Source organism: Phaseolus vulgaris, chromosome 8 (genome assembly GCF_000499845.2).
Source record: "Phaseolus vulgaris cultivar G19833 chromosome 8, P. vulgaris v2.0, whole genome shotgun sequence".
Classification (NCBI taxonomy): Eukaryota; Viridiplantae; Streptophyta; class Magnoliopsida; order Fabales; family Fabaceae; genus Phaseolus; species Phaseolus vulgaris.
In genome coordinates, this window is record NC_023752.2 from 27,477,359 (window position 1) to 27,495,064 (window position 17,706).

The following is a 17,706-nucleotide window of genomic DNA, read 5'->3' on the forward strand; positions in this document are numbered from 1 at the left end:
TAAATTACATTACTAAAGCATGAGAGTATATTTATAATCATCCTCATTCTTTATAGACTCGGGAGAAAATGACTAACTATATGCGATCTATTTGAAACATTACATGTAAAAGATCAACAAACTTCTAGTGCTAAGTTTAAGGATCATTTGCTAGACAACTTAACGAGATAATCATATTTGTAAATCCTTCACTTATGTGAAATTATTCTCTATTGTAAGAGTGCTTATATTTCATATCTCCTTGTTGGAAGTTTTATTGAACAGCTTATGTTATACGGTTAAGAATAACATTATGTGCTCAGTCAAAAGTTTAAATACTTGTAAGTTAAAATTAATAATAAATAATAAATACTTGTAATTTTTATTAATCAGTGAAATCCTTTACAATTTAAAAAAAAAGATGTGACTTAGATTAGGGTGAACTAGTATTTAAGTATAATAGCATGCTGTGACACAAATGAATTACCTCCTGTACCTATAAGGAATGTGAGGGGCCCAAACAATACTTATGCTTGTCTGTGAGTGGTTGATGTGTCCGTATCCTTTCTTCAATCTCCTTCCTTTTATTCTTGTCGCTCGGTTGACTGGGAGTACCTGCGATTGCACTCTGACGACGCTCAAGTCAGTGCTCTGTTTCAAGTGTGCTATAGTGGAATCTAAAAAACATACCTTCCTCCTTTGTCTTGCCCCCCTTTATACAAGTGTCCTTCCTCTCTCTCTATTACCTTTGAGGACATTCTCCTTGATTCATTTAATGCTAATGATTTATGATTCTTACTAATAATACTTCATGACTACTAATGACAACCATTACCTATTTAATACTAGTGGTAACGGCTAATAATAATAGTTATTTATTGTGTTTTACATGTTATTTTACCTTCATCGAGAGTACCGATTGGTACACCTCCAACTCCTTTAACAAATTTTATGTTATCAAGAAAATACTTCTTCAAGAATTTTTTATAAAATTATCCTACAAAAAGATATTATATATGATACTTAACATATGTTTCTTTTCCATCCAACAAAACTCAACCTCTTGTGATAGCAGATAGATAGTATACAAGACTTATTCTCCTTTAAACACTAAATCACGTCAAATATCTTTTCAATATCTTGAATCCTTTGATTTGCATTATCTAGACCTAATTGTCCATTGAATTTAAGAAGTTTGTGCCTCATAAATTGATTTAGTCTATTAGATGAGTGACAATAACTCGTGGTGTTATCTTTGCTACTCTCATAGTATATGCAATGTAGCTGATCTTGTGTCATATTGACACTTTATTATTGTAATACTTTGAACATCTTTTCAATAACTTTTGCTATATGTGAGAGTAAGAGACATGCCTTCTTAAAAAAAAAAAAAAAATTAAGAAAAGTCTTCCTAACATTCTAATCAATTTTTTTAATCAACACACATAACTAATTTCTTGACATAAGATAAATGTAATCCCACTTATTCTGCACGTATCTATATTAAAGATTATATATGCTTTAATACCACTAATTTAACATTATATTTTACTGGTTGACAAAATATATAACTAATAAATACATATTATACCAATCATTCTAAAAAATATGGTTTGGAAAGCAATATGTATGTGTATATAAAGCAATATATATATATATATATATTTAAAATTATTTCTAAATAATATTTGATGCTTAAAAGTAAACTTAAATAAGAAAAAGAAATCAACTTGATTTCTAAAATATTAAAAGATTACTTCGTATGATACGTAGTTTACAGGAAACACTTTTTGCGTGTTTATAATTTCAAAGTTTATCTTAAAAATAAAGTAAAAAGATAAACATGCCTAAATCTTTGATTAGGGTCTCACTATTCTTAATTAATAAATTGAGTTGGAGTGAATTGAATCTAACGAAAAGGTAGCGCATACGCCATCTGTTACTTGATAAAGTCAACAATTATGGTGACAGTGCAAGTTGTTGAACAGAAATAACACTTACCATTCATAATTGCAAAACATGATTATCTAAATTCATTACACAAAATAATTATTCAAACAAGACAAAATTACCATCGTTGTCACACCTCCAATATATTGTCTACTATCTTGAGTGCAGTTAAACAATACATAAACTTTATTATTTTTGTAATTATCATTCAAAACCCTTTATTCCTTTTGCACTAAGAAAACTTTATACACAAACATCTTGAATACATTCAAGAACTTATTTCAATAATTGGCAACATCTTTTTAAAATCATAATTATTTTCTATATACCACTGTTATAGGAACTTATGCACACAAACCACTGCATTGCTTATAACATGGCTACAGAAAGGGTATATACAAAGAAACGAAGAGGAACAAGACTCAAATAATATTTTGATCATGAATAAATTAAATTAAAGTACAGCCTCTTAAATATAAACTTAATTAAGATTAAACATAATTAAAAAATGAAGGAACTAAGAGAAGAAAAGAGAGAAGAAAAAGAGGCCCACACAGCACACAGCAGTCAGCAGTGACCACCGAATACCAATAATTGATCATTCTCTCCTAATCCCTTCTGTGTACAAGCTGTCACCTTTCTTCTTCTTCTTCTTCTTCTTCTTCTTCTTTTCTCTCTCTCTCTCTGCCAATCCCAAAACCCATTTCACTATCTCTCCCTCTCCAAACCAACCAATAAACAATGTTCCCACAACCTTAAAACCTTCAAAACCCACGCACCCAAACCACCCACCACAGTATGCTTTCCTTAGCTCACCCCTTCTTCCTCCTTCTTCTCGCTCTCCTTTCTCCCACCGCCTCCCTCACCCACCGGACCAATGCCACCACCATCTACGAGGTCCTCCGCGACTACGGGCTACCCATGGGCCTCTTCCCCAAGGGCATCAAGGACTTCGGCCTGGCCCATGACGGCAGCTTCTGGGTCCACCTCGACAAGGCCTGCAACGCCAAGTTCGAGAACGAGCTGCATTACGAGCGCAACGTCTCGGGCCACATCAGCTGCGGCATGATCGACGCCCTCTCGGGCCTCCAGGCCCAGGATCTCTTCCTCTGGCTCGAGGTCATGAGCATCCGCGTCGACGTCCCCCCCACAGGCCTCATCTGCTTCGACGTTGGCGCCGCCAACAAGAGCTTCCCTCTCTCGCTCTTCGAAACGCCCCCCGAATGCGTCGCCGTTAGCTCCAAACAACACCATACCCCTTCCCAGGTTTCACTCTCTCTTCTCCTTTCTCTTATTTCAATCCTTATCCCACAAATTAGTTTCAATCCAAATTCTTACATGTTCGTAGTGGTTGTGGTTGTTCTTGGGTTTATTAGACCATTGGCTATTCAGTCATTGGCCGGTTATCCTCCAATGTCTAATTTGGAACGCGGAGTTGACTTGGGGATAAACCTAATTTATTTTTGTTTTTGGAGTGGAGGTTCTAGAAAAACTGTAACTTCAGAAGTGGGAGTTGCATTTGTCTGGAATTTTCTGTAATTTTAAGGATTGTGACGAAGTTGTGGTGGATTAATTGAAATCTCGTGTTTTTGTTTTTGGGTTTGTTGGAGGGAGGTTGGGACGAAAAGGGTGATGGTGTTATTGTCTGAATTCCCGTTATTGTGGTTTAGTTTGGTGGATGGTTGTATTGATGCTGGGAACCGTTTGTTTCTGGTGATTAAGTAGGTGCACGTGGAGGATGGGATGATGTGTTGAATGGTTTTGATCTTTCATTTGTCTCTTCTTTTGACTATTGGTGGAGTTGTGGTTTTGTTGGGATCTTTGGTGTTGGGAGACCAATGTGGTTGATGCGGCTGCAGTGGCTTTTACAGTTACAGAGACTCAAAAGGCATAATGTTGCGGCCATGATTATGCAGACTGGTTTCTAAAACTGAGGTGTGATTTATATTGTAAAATATTATTTATTTTTAAAAATATTAAGAAAACAAATATCGACACCTAGCTCATGCCTCACCACATGCAATGTCACTCGATATGACCCACACTATTGAGCTGGGACCACAAAACAGAAGAGGATGGAAAGACATTTCCCAGCTGTTTTTGTTTTTTGAAAAGTTTTGTTTTGGAAACAACTTCCAAGACTTAGTTGGTTTTGGATGAAAAATTGATTGTTAAACATGGAATTGTTTTCACAGAAAACAACTTTTAAAATTAAAATTGAGAGGGAAACCAAACACGTCCTGAGGCTTAAATGTGGATGCTGTTTGTTTTTCTGTTAAGAATAAGTTGATTTTGATGAAGTTCTTTTATGAGGTTGTCTTATTCTGTGGCACCACTTGTGTGCTTGTTCTTTTTGTATCCCTATGGTTCATGGCCCTTTGTTAGCTGCTGGATGAATGTATGTAGTTGCATACAGATTGTGAGCATGCTATGAATCTTGATGTTCTATTTTGAGTCATTAGGCTAAAAGTCTGCTGCTTGATTTCTCTTTCATATGCAGGGACAGGGTCAATCTGGGAGGCTTCGGTATAAGCTTGATGAGGGAACCTCTGGAAGAGATGTTTTATAGAGTATGGACCGTGCAGAAAAGGGTGAATGGAGTTTTTCTGTAGCATGATCATCATGGGTTCTCCAATCAGATTGTATGCCTTGGGAGAGTATAAATGAATAGGTCCACTGATTTGGACCTGTTGTGTTGTTTGTGTTATCGGTGCAGAGTTAGTGTTGTAGAAGCAATCCGTATCTTGGTAATTTGTTGATTCATAGGTTCTTATGAAGAGGAAAGCAATGGAGATAAAGTTGAGAAGATAGTGGTAATGGAGCATTTTGTTGATATGGGTTGAGGTGAAAACTTTGCAAAGATTTTTGTATCATGTCAAATTTGTTTGTATCATAAGAATATAATACTGGGGGTGTTTAGTTGAATCAAATTTATGATATTAATTCAAAATTGATAGATTGGTATGCAGTTTTGGAGATAGAAATTGAGTAGGTTTTGTGTTTATTTGATGTCTGTTTAGGGCTGAGGTCCTTTATACTGAAAGAATGGAAGGAGAAGAGAAGAGTATTAGGTATTCCTGTTGCTTGTTCCTCTAGTCCTACAATTATGCTATTCTGAACCTTCCTATACAGTAGACATTCAGTATAGTTGTTTATATTATTGGTAACATAGTGAAAGTCACTAAAGTGATTATTTCGAGTAATATTGACAGCTCCTTCAGCCCTGCCATACGCCTAAACGAATCTTAACAACCCTTCTGTACATCCGACTGCAGCTTATAAACATGATCTTCCATATATCCAATAACATATTTTATAAGCTTCACAAATGGTGGAAGCAAGATCTTTATACTCAACTTCTAGAGACAATTGAGTCGAGATATAAGATATAAGAGAATAGTCGAGATAAACTATGTGGTCAATGATAGAATGACGAGAATCAAGACATACAACCCAATCAAAATCAGTGAAGGCTTGGAACTGAATTTCACTTTTAGCAGTAAGAAAGATTCCTTGTCCTGGAGCTTGTTTGAGATACCAAAGAATACACAAAGAAGTTTGATGATGATGTGTAGAGCAACAAAAAACTGTCTTAAACGGTGAACATGTCTGGCTGAGTGTTGGTGAGATGGATAAGTCTTCCGATGAGTCTTTTATAAGAAGAATGATTGCTAAGAGGTTTCCTAGTGTTAAAACTAATGCAGTTGGAGAAAATCATGGGAGTAGAAACTAATGTAGAGGCAATCATTACTGCCTCACTACAAAGATCAAGACAAAGATCAATGGTGTACTTAGGGTTAAGTTTATTCCTTAGGTACTTCTTGCCACCTCAAAACTAAGAAAATATATTGACCCGGATTTTTATCTTAAAGGTTTGATCAAACAAAGAAGCAAAACTAAGAAAATATGTTGACCCGGATTTTTATCTTAAAGGTTTGATCAAACAAAGAAGTATTGTTATTAGTTTAAAAAATGACACATTTCTTATTAGAATGACATCATCTACATAAACATGTAAAGATGTTATTTTTAACCAAATTTTTTAGAAATAAAGAGTCATTGACAAAAGCTTGTTTGAACTTATCAGAGAGAAGAAATAAGAAATTTTGGCCGTAAACTTGTTTGAACTTATGTGAGAGAAGAAATAAGAAATTTTGGTGAAAAACTTGATTTTTGTTACCATGTTTTAAACTCGAAGGAAGTTTCACGTGAACTTCTTCATGTAAGTCTCCATGTATAAAAACATTATTAACATCTAATTGTTTAAGATGCTAATTATGTATAATGACTAAAGATAACAGAAGTCTAACCGTGATCAATTTAGCTATAAGAGAAAATGCATCAATAAAATCTAGTCCTTCTAGTTGAGTATAATTTTTTGCCACAAGACGTGTTTTGTACCTGTCTATAGTACCATCAACATTATACTTAATCTTATATACCCATTTGCAGCCAGTGACAACTTTGGTTTTTGGCAGAGATGTGATAGTTCATGTTTTATTCTTTTTCAAACTTGCAAGGTCTTCATCCATTGTCTTGCTCCCATCTTGTTGAGAGACAACTTTATAACTCTATGAGTCAAAATTAGCATCGATTGAGAGAATAAATTATTTAAAGGAAGGTGAAAAGTCTAGAAGAGATACAAAATATTGAATGAGATATTTGAGTTTATTGTTAGTGTCACAAGAGGCAAGAGTAGTCTGAAAATCATGGAGAAATGTAGGAATGCTAGTCTTAATGAATCTTCAAAAAATAGATCGATCAATAACATGATTAATATTATGTTTAGTATCTTTAGCCCTAGTTTCATTAACATTTTGACCATTAACAATCTTAGTGTTACGATTCATTTCTTCAATAAAATTAATAGCGAACTGCATAATTCACTAAATAATTCCAAAATTTCAGAAAGACGTGCTTCCTTTCTACAATGTTATTTTGTTTAGGTGTTTCAATGCAACTTATTTGGTATGTAATCCCTTTAATATTAAAATAACTTTCATATCAAACTCAAATTCATTACTAGACCCTATGACTTTAACACATTTACAAAAGTAATGAAATTGACTAATTGTATATACGAGTTCCAACCTTATTTTTCTTGAGATAAAGTTAAGTATATCAAGTATGATCATCAACTATAGTAAGAAAATATCTATCACCATTCAGAGAAGAATTTGAACATGGATCCCAAATATCAACATGAATCAAATCAAATGATTCACAGACATGCTAAACTTATGAGAAAAGACAATTTATTTTTGTTTTGTAAAATGAAAAATATCACATTTAACATATTCAATGAATTGTATATAAGGATACTTCTATTTCATAATAGGCCTCTTAGTAGAAGGATGACTAAGGTGACCATGCCAAATGTTATCTTTTACGCAATTATAATAAAGAATAAAATAATTAACTTTCACTCATTGAATTTTAAGCACATAAAAAGCAACATTCCATGTCTGATATAAAGAATCTTCTTTAGCAAGATTATAATTTAGGAGAGATAAGAAGAGAAGAACTAACACATAATAGCAAAACCATAATTTATGAGAGATAAGAGGAGAGGAAGTAACAGATAAGAGATGAGAGATGGTAATTGTTAGCATTAAACTCAAAGTCGTCATCAGTTTTATTTAGAAATTTGAATGGGTAAATAATTATTACCTTTAACTTTAGTTTTCAATGTCATTTATACTATGATTTTAAATGTAGTTTATAGTATAGGTTTTATGAGAGAGAAAGTAGAATCTGAAAAGTCTATTGTAAGACTATTCAGAAAAACAGTAGTGAAATAAAAGTAGTTATATTCTTTGTTCACAAATTGGTATAACCAATAATATATCTCTTCCTTAATTAACAAAGATGGCCAATTATGACAATTGGAGCATCCAAATAAAACTCTTCTCGGATCTCAAGATTTTTGGGAGGTAGTTCAACAAGGTTTTGAAGAATTAGAAAATACCACTGGTTACTTGGTGGCCCAAAAGAAAATGTTGAAAGAGACACGATCGAAAGATAAGGCAACTTTGTACATGTTGTATAGAGTCGTTGATGAGGCAATCTTTGAGAAGATTGTTGGTGCATCCACTTTAAAGGAAGCATGGGACATCTTCGGAAAGGTGTTCAAGGGTGCAGTCCGGGCTAAACAAATGCGTCTTCAAAATCTACGATGTGAGTTGGAGGCCATGAAGATGAAGGATTTAGAAGATGTATATAGTTACATCAGTGTAGCCAATAAACTTAAACGCAATGGAAAAACTTTCACTTTCACGGATGCAAGGGTCGTGGAGAAGATTCTTCAGTCATTGACCGATGACTTTGAAAATGTTGTATGTGCAATCGAGAGTCAAGAAACGTGACCATTGATGATCTCGCATGTTCTCTTGAAGCACATGAACAACGAAAAGAAAAAAAAAACAAGAAGTCTTGGAGGAAGCCTTACAAACAAAGATAACCATCAAAGAATACAAGGTGATGTACATGCAACATAACTGAGGAAAAGGATATGGACGCAAAGGTCGCCATTTTGATCACAATGGAGGACGTGGTCATGGAAACAACAATGAAGAGAGGGGACAAATGAACCAACAAAACAAAACTGGCGTGGACGAGATCGTGATCGTTCACATCGTTCAAATGTTGAATGTTACAATTGCGATAAATATGGACACTATGCAAAGGAGTGTTATGCCAAGAAAAGAGTGGAAGAAAATGCAAATTTAGTGGAGGAAGATGAGACAAAAGATGAGGAATTCTCATGATGGTCAATGAAGTTGTCATTATGGATAGTGACATGGTATGGTATGTAGACACGGGTGCTAGTAATCATGTGTGGGCACAAAAATCTCTTTCTTGATATACAAGAGAGAAGATGAACATGTGTCTTTTGGAGAGTCAACAAAGGTTCCCATCAAAGGTCGAGGAAAAATATGTTTTTCTCAAAAGGATGGAAAACAAGGCACTATAGAGGATGTTTATTATGTACCTGATTTGAAGAATAATATTCTCAGTATGGGACAATTATTGGAGAAATGTTATTCGATTGTCATGAAAGACCAGATTTTGCACTTGAAGGACAAAAATGGACGAGTGCTTGCAAACGTGGAAATGGCGAAGAATCAAATGTTCAAACTCAACTTAAAGAGTACATTATCAAAGAAGTCCCTTTGTGACAAAAACTTGAGCTTTTAAGGGAAAAATCAAGTAGCTTGGAAGAATCGTGCAATTTATTGACTAATGAAAAACATAGTGTCCTGGTATATCAATTGGAGAGTGTTGAAGCAAAGAAAAAGAAAGTAGAGTCAATCAAGTAGAAGAACTCCATTTGTTGCTTTTGGCACAAAAAAAAAAGGTGAATGAATTCCTGTCCAAATTAGAAGCCCCTTGTAAGTTTTCAAATTCCCTTGAAATAATGGTCTTGAATTGGGAGAAGACATTAGATGGAATAGTGTTGAGGCATTATCTAAAAAGGATATATGGTTTAATCATTATGTTCAAAGCTTATTGAAGTCAGAGTCTTTCTTAAATTCTTTTAATTCAAAGGGTGAAAGTGGAGAAGATTTTGTTTGGGAAATTAAAAGTATTTCAATTCAAAATTTTGCAAGGATGTGCAGTAGAAAATTGAAGTTGCTTCTAATTTAGAACATATGGTCTATTGGGAAAATATTGTTGGAGGCAATTGGCGTAAGAAAAAAATATAAAATTGGAAGTTTGAGCGATGACAATCAGAGAAGCAATCTGAATGAAGAATATGAAAGATTTGAGTTTAAGGGGGGAATTTGTTAGCATTAAACTGAAAATCGGTTTTATTTGGAAATTTGAATGAGTCAATAATTATTACTTTTAATTCTAGTTTTGAATGTCATTTATACTATGATTTTAAATGTAATTTATGGTATAGGTTTTATGAGAGAGAAGGTAGAATCTGAAAAAGTCTATTGTAAGACTATTTAGAGAGATTGTATTCTCATATAAGTGAAATAAAGTTATAGTTCAAAATTTCCAGTGTAGTTTCAACTGTTAGTGCTAAGGGTTGTATGGTTAGAGCTTATAGTGTCTTAAAGAGAAAATTGTATTAGAAAGAGTTACTTATAATTCTTGCATATCAGAAAATGAAACCCTCACCTCCACATGTGTGAATATTTGAGTAAAAGTTACACCACTGTTGTCTAGTTAGAGGGATAAAATGTTGTTACAGTAGTTGCTTTGTATTATGTGGACAAAAAGATGAACACCTTTAAGATAATTTAAATCCATAAAAGTGGTATTAGAGAAGTGTTAGTTTAAAGTTGAAATTGAATTTTATTTGTTGTTTTTTACGAGATATAAAGATATTAATGGGTTTGTTTCATTATTATCAGATATCTTCTACTTTTCATTGTTCTTACGAAAAGATCTTTGAACTTTAGCTATGTTGCACGTTCTTTCTTTTGTTACTTTCACACTTTACATATTATGAACAGAACATTTTTCCGACAATTTGGTTATTTGAGTTGAAGTTGAATGAGATTATGCAAACACGTGATGGAAAAGTTCATTGGAGGAGGTTGACCAAGTTGCATAAAGTTGTGTTGGGTCTACATCGTTCTTCCTCCACCAAAACTATACCCATGTTTTCTTAGACCAAGTATGAAGAACATGATTGGTTTCTCATATATATGACTAGCATGAAAAAGCGAGCATCTCCTTAATCAATGGTTCTTTGGGAATCTGATTCAACAAGATATGTTTCACTTCCAACTCCCAAGACTATTCTCAAAGTTCAGCTTGAGTAAGCAAACATATACACTAGTTACACAAAAAAGATAATTGAAAATACCGTATCGAAAATATATGAAAATATACGTGATAATATAAAATTTAATATAAAATACCAAATCAGGTGTCATCGTATAATTTAAATATTTATGTATTAACAATTGTTTGAATAAAAAATATTTAATAATTAATTGTATTTTTATCCATTTTTTAGATATTTTTTCAATACTTTTATTCAGACAAAAAAAAACATAAATGTTCTTATAGGGTCGGATTTTCCTTACACATGTCATGTTCGATATTTGATTTCTTGGACTCCCGGATTCAAGTTTTCATATCATGGCAGAATACCTGCAATTATACTCTAACGCTTAAGTTAATATTAGTCCAAGTTAAAAGTCTCCAAATATTAGAGTTTCATGACTTTTTACCTTGAGGGTACTACTTGTTTGTAGTGTTTGTTTTAGACCTTCTTAGTATGAATGATCAAGCCAGGTTCACCAAGGCCTAAGTGCTCCTAATCGTATTATGAAGGATGTTTGTTGTGCATTACTCATTAATTAATTATAATGTCAAGTTCTGGTTTCATCTCACACGTACATTGTCCGGGCATCCCAAATGTTGAGAAGCAGTGACAACGATGACTGTCGAATAGTTTTCAGGAAACACGATTATGAGATTATCTTAGCACCTCATACGATTCAATAAATATATACCAATGTTATACTTACTTATGTACTTACAATTTCGTTGACAATCACAATAATCATCTTTCAGAATCACAACTCAACATACTAGGCAAATTAGGGGTGAAAATGCGGGCTGACCTGCCCCGCATTTGGCCTACAATATGTAAGTTGGGTTGGTCCACTTCGCGCAAGGAATGCAGGCTCATTTTACTGGCCCGCCCCGCATAAGATGTAGCCCGTAGGCCTGTGGGAGAGCCCACACAAAAAAAATTAAAAAAAAATCATTAATTATAGAAAAAACCTATTTTTATTGCTAAAAAATTAAATTTCATTCATGTTTCAATTCATTCAATTAAGATATATAAAGGAATTCAAGTATGAGACTTGCTAGAAGGCTTGATTAAAAATAATTAAAATTTTATTTTGCATCTATTTTCCCTCTATATGTATGTAAATGTATCATATCTTATCAAAGTTTTGCTATAAAATATTTGAATGAAGATGACTCATTTTTTAACGAATATCTTATTGAAATCTCTTCTTTATATTATTTTTTATTAACAAATAAGACTTAAAATGATCTACTATCATTCTTACTATTAACTTCTTTAGATGAATAAAATAAAACATTCATCATTTGTTTAGTACATTAAATTCATTTTTTAAAATAAAACAAAATAAGTCACACTCCAATAATAGATGAGTGATGTATGATATTTTTTTCATAAAAAATAAATATATTTTTTCTAATTACGCGATTAAACGAGCCAACTTGCCCTGCCCCTTTGTTGGTTTGCACGAGCTATGAGTTATGTGGGACGGGTCTAAGCGGGTCAGCGGGCTAGATTGTGAGTCCACCCCACACTTTTTGGTAGTGGACTATAGGCCGACCCAGATGGCTTCCTCTGCATTGTCATCCTTAAGGCAAATCATCTTCTTTCACATTAGAAGAACTAGCTCTTTTCCATAAGAGTAATATTTTTTTTTCTTCTAAATTTGCAATTTTACTTATTTGAGAAATAAAAAATTTAAATGTACTTGGTTGAATCTCTTAAACGGTTGTAAAATTTCTTATTCAAACACATGTTTAACTTTTGGTCAAAATCACGTATAGATTCCATCTATAAATTATTTAGAAAATTTACTTTTGGTCAAATGTTGAATATAATTAAACAAGTCCAGAGCTATGATTAATTTGACTAGACAATTGGAGTCTAAAATTTCCAAACACTTTATTTAATGAAAGTGACTTATTAAACACTATATAACCAGTTTAATTAAGGAATTAAACCTAATTAATCAAAGTTAAATTACAGTAAGATTGACTTAACATTTTAAGGATTCCCAAAAGAATTCAAGAGTTAGACCTCATAATGGAAGACTTATGGACTTAGAAGAATGTGAGAGATGTGAGTGGGTAAAGAGAAAGGGTAGGAGAGAAACGAAAGAAAGAGATAAATCTTTATTATATGAATATTATATTATACAAGAAAAACATTTATACAAAAGAGAATATGATGATAAGTAACAGAGGATGGGTATCATTAACAATCCCCTTTAAACTTAGGGTAGGTGAATCAAACACCCTAAGTTTATGTTTAAAATTGCGAAAGGAATAGCCATATACATGTTTTTGTTAATATATCTGCTACTTGAAACTGAGTTGGTAGGTGAAGAAGCGTGAGGCGTTTAGCATGCACAAAGTCCCGAACAAAATGTAAGTCAAGCTCCAATTGCTTTAAACGTGAATGCATGATGGGTTTGGTTGCAAGATGAACTGCCCCCATATTGTTTGAGTAAAGGCGTGGTGTTTTAGTGGGAGTACGAAGCTCATGGATCAAAGAAGTTATCCAAATAATATCAGTAGGGGCAACAACACCACTCCTATACTCTACCTTTGTACTACTGTGAGAGACAACCTTTTGTTTCTCAGAGGACCATGAAACCAAATTTCAACCAATAAAGATGTAGTAACTCAAGTTTGATTTTTGGTCATCAAAGTTAGTGGCCTAGTTCAAGTCACTGAAACCAATAAGTAGCTTGGAGAAGATTAAAGATGTATACCTCGTGTCGCATTGCCTGCAAGATAACGAATAATGTGGTTTGTGCATGTATTGATAGACTTTATTGACGGAGAAGGAGAGGTCAAGCCGAGTGAGAGTAAAATATTGTAGAGATCCAACGACGAAGTGATAAAGAGTAGGATCGTCAACCGAAACAGAGTCATCAACAGTGAGAGGTAGGGAGGAAACCATGGGAGTTGGTTGAGGCTTAGAATCGAGTATGTTGGTATGCTGAAGAAGATCTTGGATATATTTGAACTGTGAAGAGAGTTATAGTTAATCCAAGTAACTTCAAATCCTAAAAAATAATGGAGTTGGTCGAGATCCTTTAGAGTAAACATATAGTGCTTAGATGTTTGATAAAACCTTGCAATAAACTTAGTGAGCTACCAATGACTAAAATACCATCAACATAAATTAGGATAAAAAGAGGATCAGTAGCAGTGAATCAAGTAAAAAAAGAGATAACAGTTTTAGAATAGGAGAACCTGATTTGAAGAAGAGTGTTGGAGAGTTTCTGAAGCCAGAGCAAGGAGCTTGCTTAAGGCCATATATTGCTTTATTTAGACGACAAACAAGAGAGGTATCAAAGTTCATAAACCCTGGAGGTTGCTGCATATGAACAGGTGAATCCCGATCACCATGAAGGAATGTGTTGTTGATGTCTATTTGGTGGATAGGCCAGCGAGAAGACAATACAATGGTGAGCACTAAGCGAATGGTAGGTGGTTTGATAACAGAACTAAAAGTATTTGTAAAATAATGTCTCTCACTTTGATGAAACTCTTTAGCTACCAACCAGGCCTTGTATCTTTGAATCAAGCCATTTGCATTATACTTCCATTTGAAGACCACTTACACCCTACAAAATTAGCACCAAAAGACAGTGAAATTAAAGTCCAGGTATTGTTATGCATAAGCGCATCATACTCAACTTGCATTGCGTGAAGCTAATGACGATGAGTCATAGTTCAAAGGTGTCGTTCATAATAGAAGAGTGAAAAACTTTGGGTTTATAAATGTCGTCCTTAGTACGGGTTATCAGAGGATGAATATTAAGATCTTGATCTTCTATTGTTGTTGAAGTCAGAGATTAGAAAGATGGTGGTGATTGATAAGGGCCATGTTTTAGTAATATTTCATATTAAAATACAAGCACTTATCGATATTAATTGATAAAATAACTATAATATAACACCTAATTTATGAATTTGAACCTTTTAACATATTTTGTGATTATAATTTGAATAAGAATGATTTATTCCCAAATTTGTGTTAATTTTAGGATTTTAGGGGAAAATGGAGATGAAAGGGCAAAAGGATAATAGACAAAGATAAAAGGGGAAAGGTGGAGAGCTTCAACACTCATCCAAGCTCGCCTAAACCAGAAGCTTCCAGAGGATCTCGCCTAAGCGATCCCAATCTCACCCAGGCGAGATCATTGCATAAACGTTGGGTTTGTTTTCGTCAAATCTGGCCAGGCGAGAAGTCACTTAGCCCAAGCTTAACTAGGTTAATTATGAGGTGTGAGGCACAACCCCATACATCAGTGGGGAGAATAGAAGGTGTTAGAAAATCCTAGAGGAGGCATCCGTTAAGGAGAAACATCCTGGATCTTCTTTTCTTTCTTTTCATGCTTGTAATGGCCAACATGAGTGGCTAATTCTACCCTTTGGGATTGGGAGTAATCTATTCAAACTCTTATGTATTAAGGTGATATTTAAATTTTGTTCTTGATTAATGATTGGTATTGTCATTTATTTGTAATGCTTGTTTATCATGATCTAGATCCTTAGATTTGATTGAAAAGTATCTCTAAGTTTCTTACCCAAATGATAATGCTTAACATATTTGAATGCTAGGAATATATTTGAAATGTTAATTTCTATCAACATCTAATCGTAATGATAAATAGTTTTTATAAATATGCGAGGAATCAATATTTAGGAGACTCTCTTAATAATTTTATATGCGAGGAATCAATATAAATAAATTTTATATGGGCATCAACATCAATCAAAGGATAGAATATTACTATGCTTTTCAAAATACAAAATAGTAAGAAGGATGAACCCCAATCCCAATTTTCCCAATTGAACCAACAAACTCCCAACAAACTTTATTTTTTTTTTCTATTTAGTGAATCTTATACTTGATAATTCAATTGTTCCTAGTGGGTTTGATATCCGTCCTTAGGGATAAAGTATTACTTCTGACACGGTACATTTGCCGTAAAATAGTCTTCAGTGATGCAGATCACAACATGAGCGATGATTGAGTAGAGTTGTCATGAGAAGATGATGTAGGAGAAAAGGAGACAATAGTAAAGGTTGAAGATGAAAGGTTAGGCACAATATCTATATTTTAAGAAAACTTGAAAAGAATGTTAGGAATAGAGTAAGGAAAAATAAACTCATTAATGCAAAGAGAAAATAGTCTTACCAAAAGCAATTAAATAAAGATAGCCTTTGCAATGAGGATCATAACCAAGAAACAAGCATAGTGAAGATCTAAAAGCAAACTTGTGTTGATTATATGGGTGAAGCAAAGAATAACAACCACAACCAAAAATCTTTAAAAAAATATTATCAGGTTTACGAGAGAATATCTTTTCATAGGGAATAAGATTTTTTAAAACTGGAGTAGGTAAGATGTTGATAATATAAACTGCAAAAGAAAATGCTTCACCCTAGAATTTGAGAGGAAGAGAGGAGGCGGCGAGAAGGGCCAAACCAGTGTCAACAATGTGGTGATGTTTGCGTTCAATAGAGCCATTTTACTTGTGAGTGTGTGGGAAAGTGAGTCTGTGAGAAATACCGTACGTGTTTAAAACTTTGGTCAAAGACAAAAATTCATTTTCAATCACTTTGAAGAGTTTTGATAGAATAACCTGCTTGGTTTTCTTTAAGCGTTTTGAATTGTAAAAACATAGAGGTAGCTTGTGATTTGTGCGAGATGAGATATAGCCATGTATACCCAGAAAAAGCGTTAACAAAGGAAACAAAATACAAAGAACCATGTGTTGATGCAACATGGGAATGACCCCAAATATCAACAAACACCAATTGTAGCGGAGCAGTATAATCAGTGTGTGAGTGTGTAAAAGGAAGCATGATGTAACCATGAAAGGAGCATCGCCATCTAAACTATACCAACTTTACAATAAGATGACCAAGAGCAAAAATTAATATTCAAGGTCAGGTCAAGCATCTCGGGCTAGGACTCAAGGCCCCACCATCCCTTAGAAGATCATCAAGAGCAGAACACCAGAGCATGAGCCAGGATACCAACTATTCATTATTTTAATCTTTTTACGAGGTCTTAAAAGGCATAAAAACTGGGCTTGTTCATGGCCCAGAGAGAAACTTTAACATCTAGATGGTCTTCCATATGCAACCCCTAGTCACCCTTTCCACATTAAGCACATGCTTAAATGTGAGAAGCATGACCCCTTCTAAATCCACAATTAGTGGCACATTTTTAGGAGTTAAGCTAGCTTATTTTGAATTTTAAATTTTGCTCCATGCCTTAATTACATGACACCTATCACTATAAATAGGTGGTCACCCCCTGATACAAACCATCTCGACAAACATATGACTAAGGACACAATAGACACTTCACAATTAAATCGGTCATCTTCCAAGACAAGACCCCACCAAACTTTAGGAGAACCTTATCAAAATAAAAACTAGACATAAGCTACAACATTAAATGTTCTTTCTTCTGGTCTTTTTAAAAGACAAGTTTATGTAAATAAATTGGGCTCACTTTGGGGGTCCAAATAAAAGAATAAGCTAGAGTAGGGTGTGTTTAGTAATTTGGGCTTGTTCTAAGCCCACCTTTCATGACATGTGCACCTAGGTTTAGGATTTCTTTGACCTACCTTCTAGAAGGTTTCTCACAAATGATGCCCCTACCCCTTTCACTCTTGCTCCCCAAGTCACTCCTTTATAAAGGGTGTTCTGCCTCATGTATTTTTACACATTGAATTTTGACAGTAAAGAAACTTTGTCAGAGTGTTTAATGAGCTAAGTCTCCTACTATCCTTGGGTCTTATCTTGAGTGCTCTTCACTTCAAGTGGCGGCTCTACACCACTCATCTTGGAGTATCCCATCCTTCAAGTGACGTGACAACCTTTCATATTCATAAGCTTGCTTCATCTCTTCACCTTTTTTCTTCTTTTTCTTTGTGCCACTTTTCTCCATTTTCTATGTCATCATGTTTTCTTTTTCTTATGTGCTTTTCATTTCCGCCCATC

The 17,706-nt window shown here is 34.1% G+C and overlaps 1 protein-coding gene across 1 annotated transcript; it reads left to right on the plus strand.

The window, feature by feature from the left end:
* Window positions 1–2,584: 2,584 nt before the first annotated feature.
* Window positions 2,585–4,897, plus strand: LOC137824039 (uncharacterized). The gene is made up of 2 exons (XM_068629462.1): window positions 2,585–3,195; window positions 4,430–4,897. The coding sequence occupies exons 1-2, from the start codon at window positions 2,728–2,730 to the stop codon at window positions 4,496–4,498; spliced, it is 537 nt and encodes a 178-aa protein (XP_068485563.1). The 5' UTR covers window positions 2,585–2,727; the 3' UTR covers window positions 4,499–4,897.
* The last annotated feature ends 12,809 nt before the right edge of the window (window positions 4,898–17,706 follow it).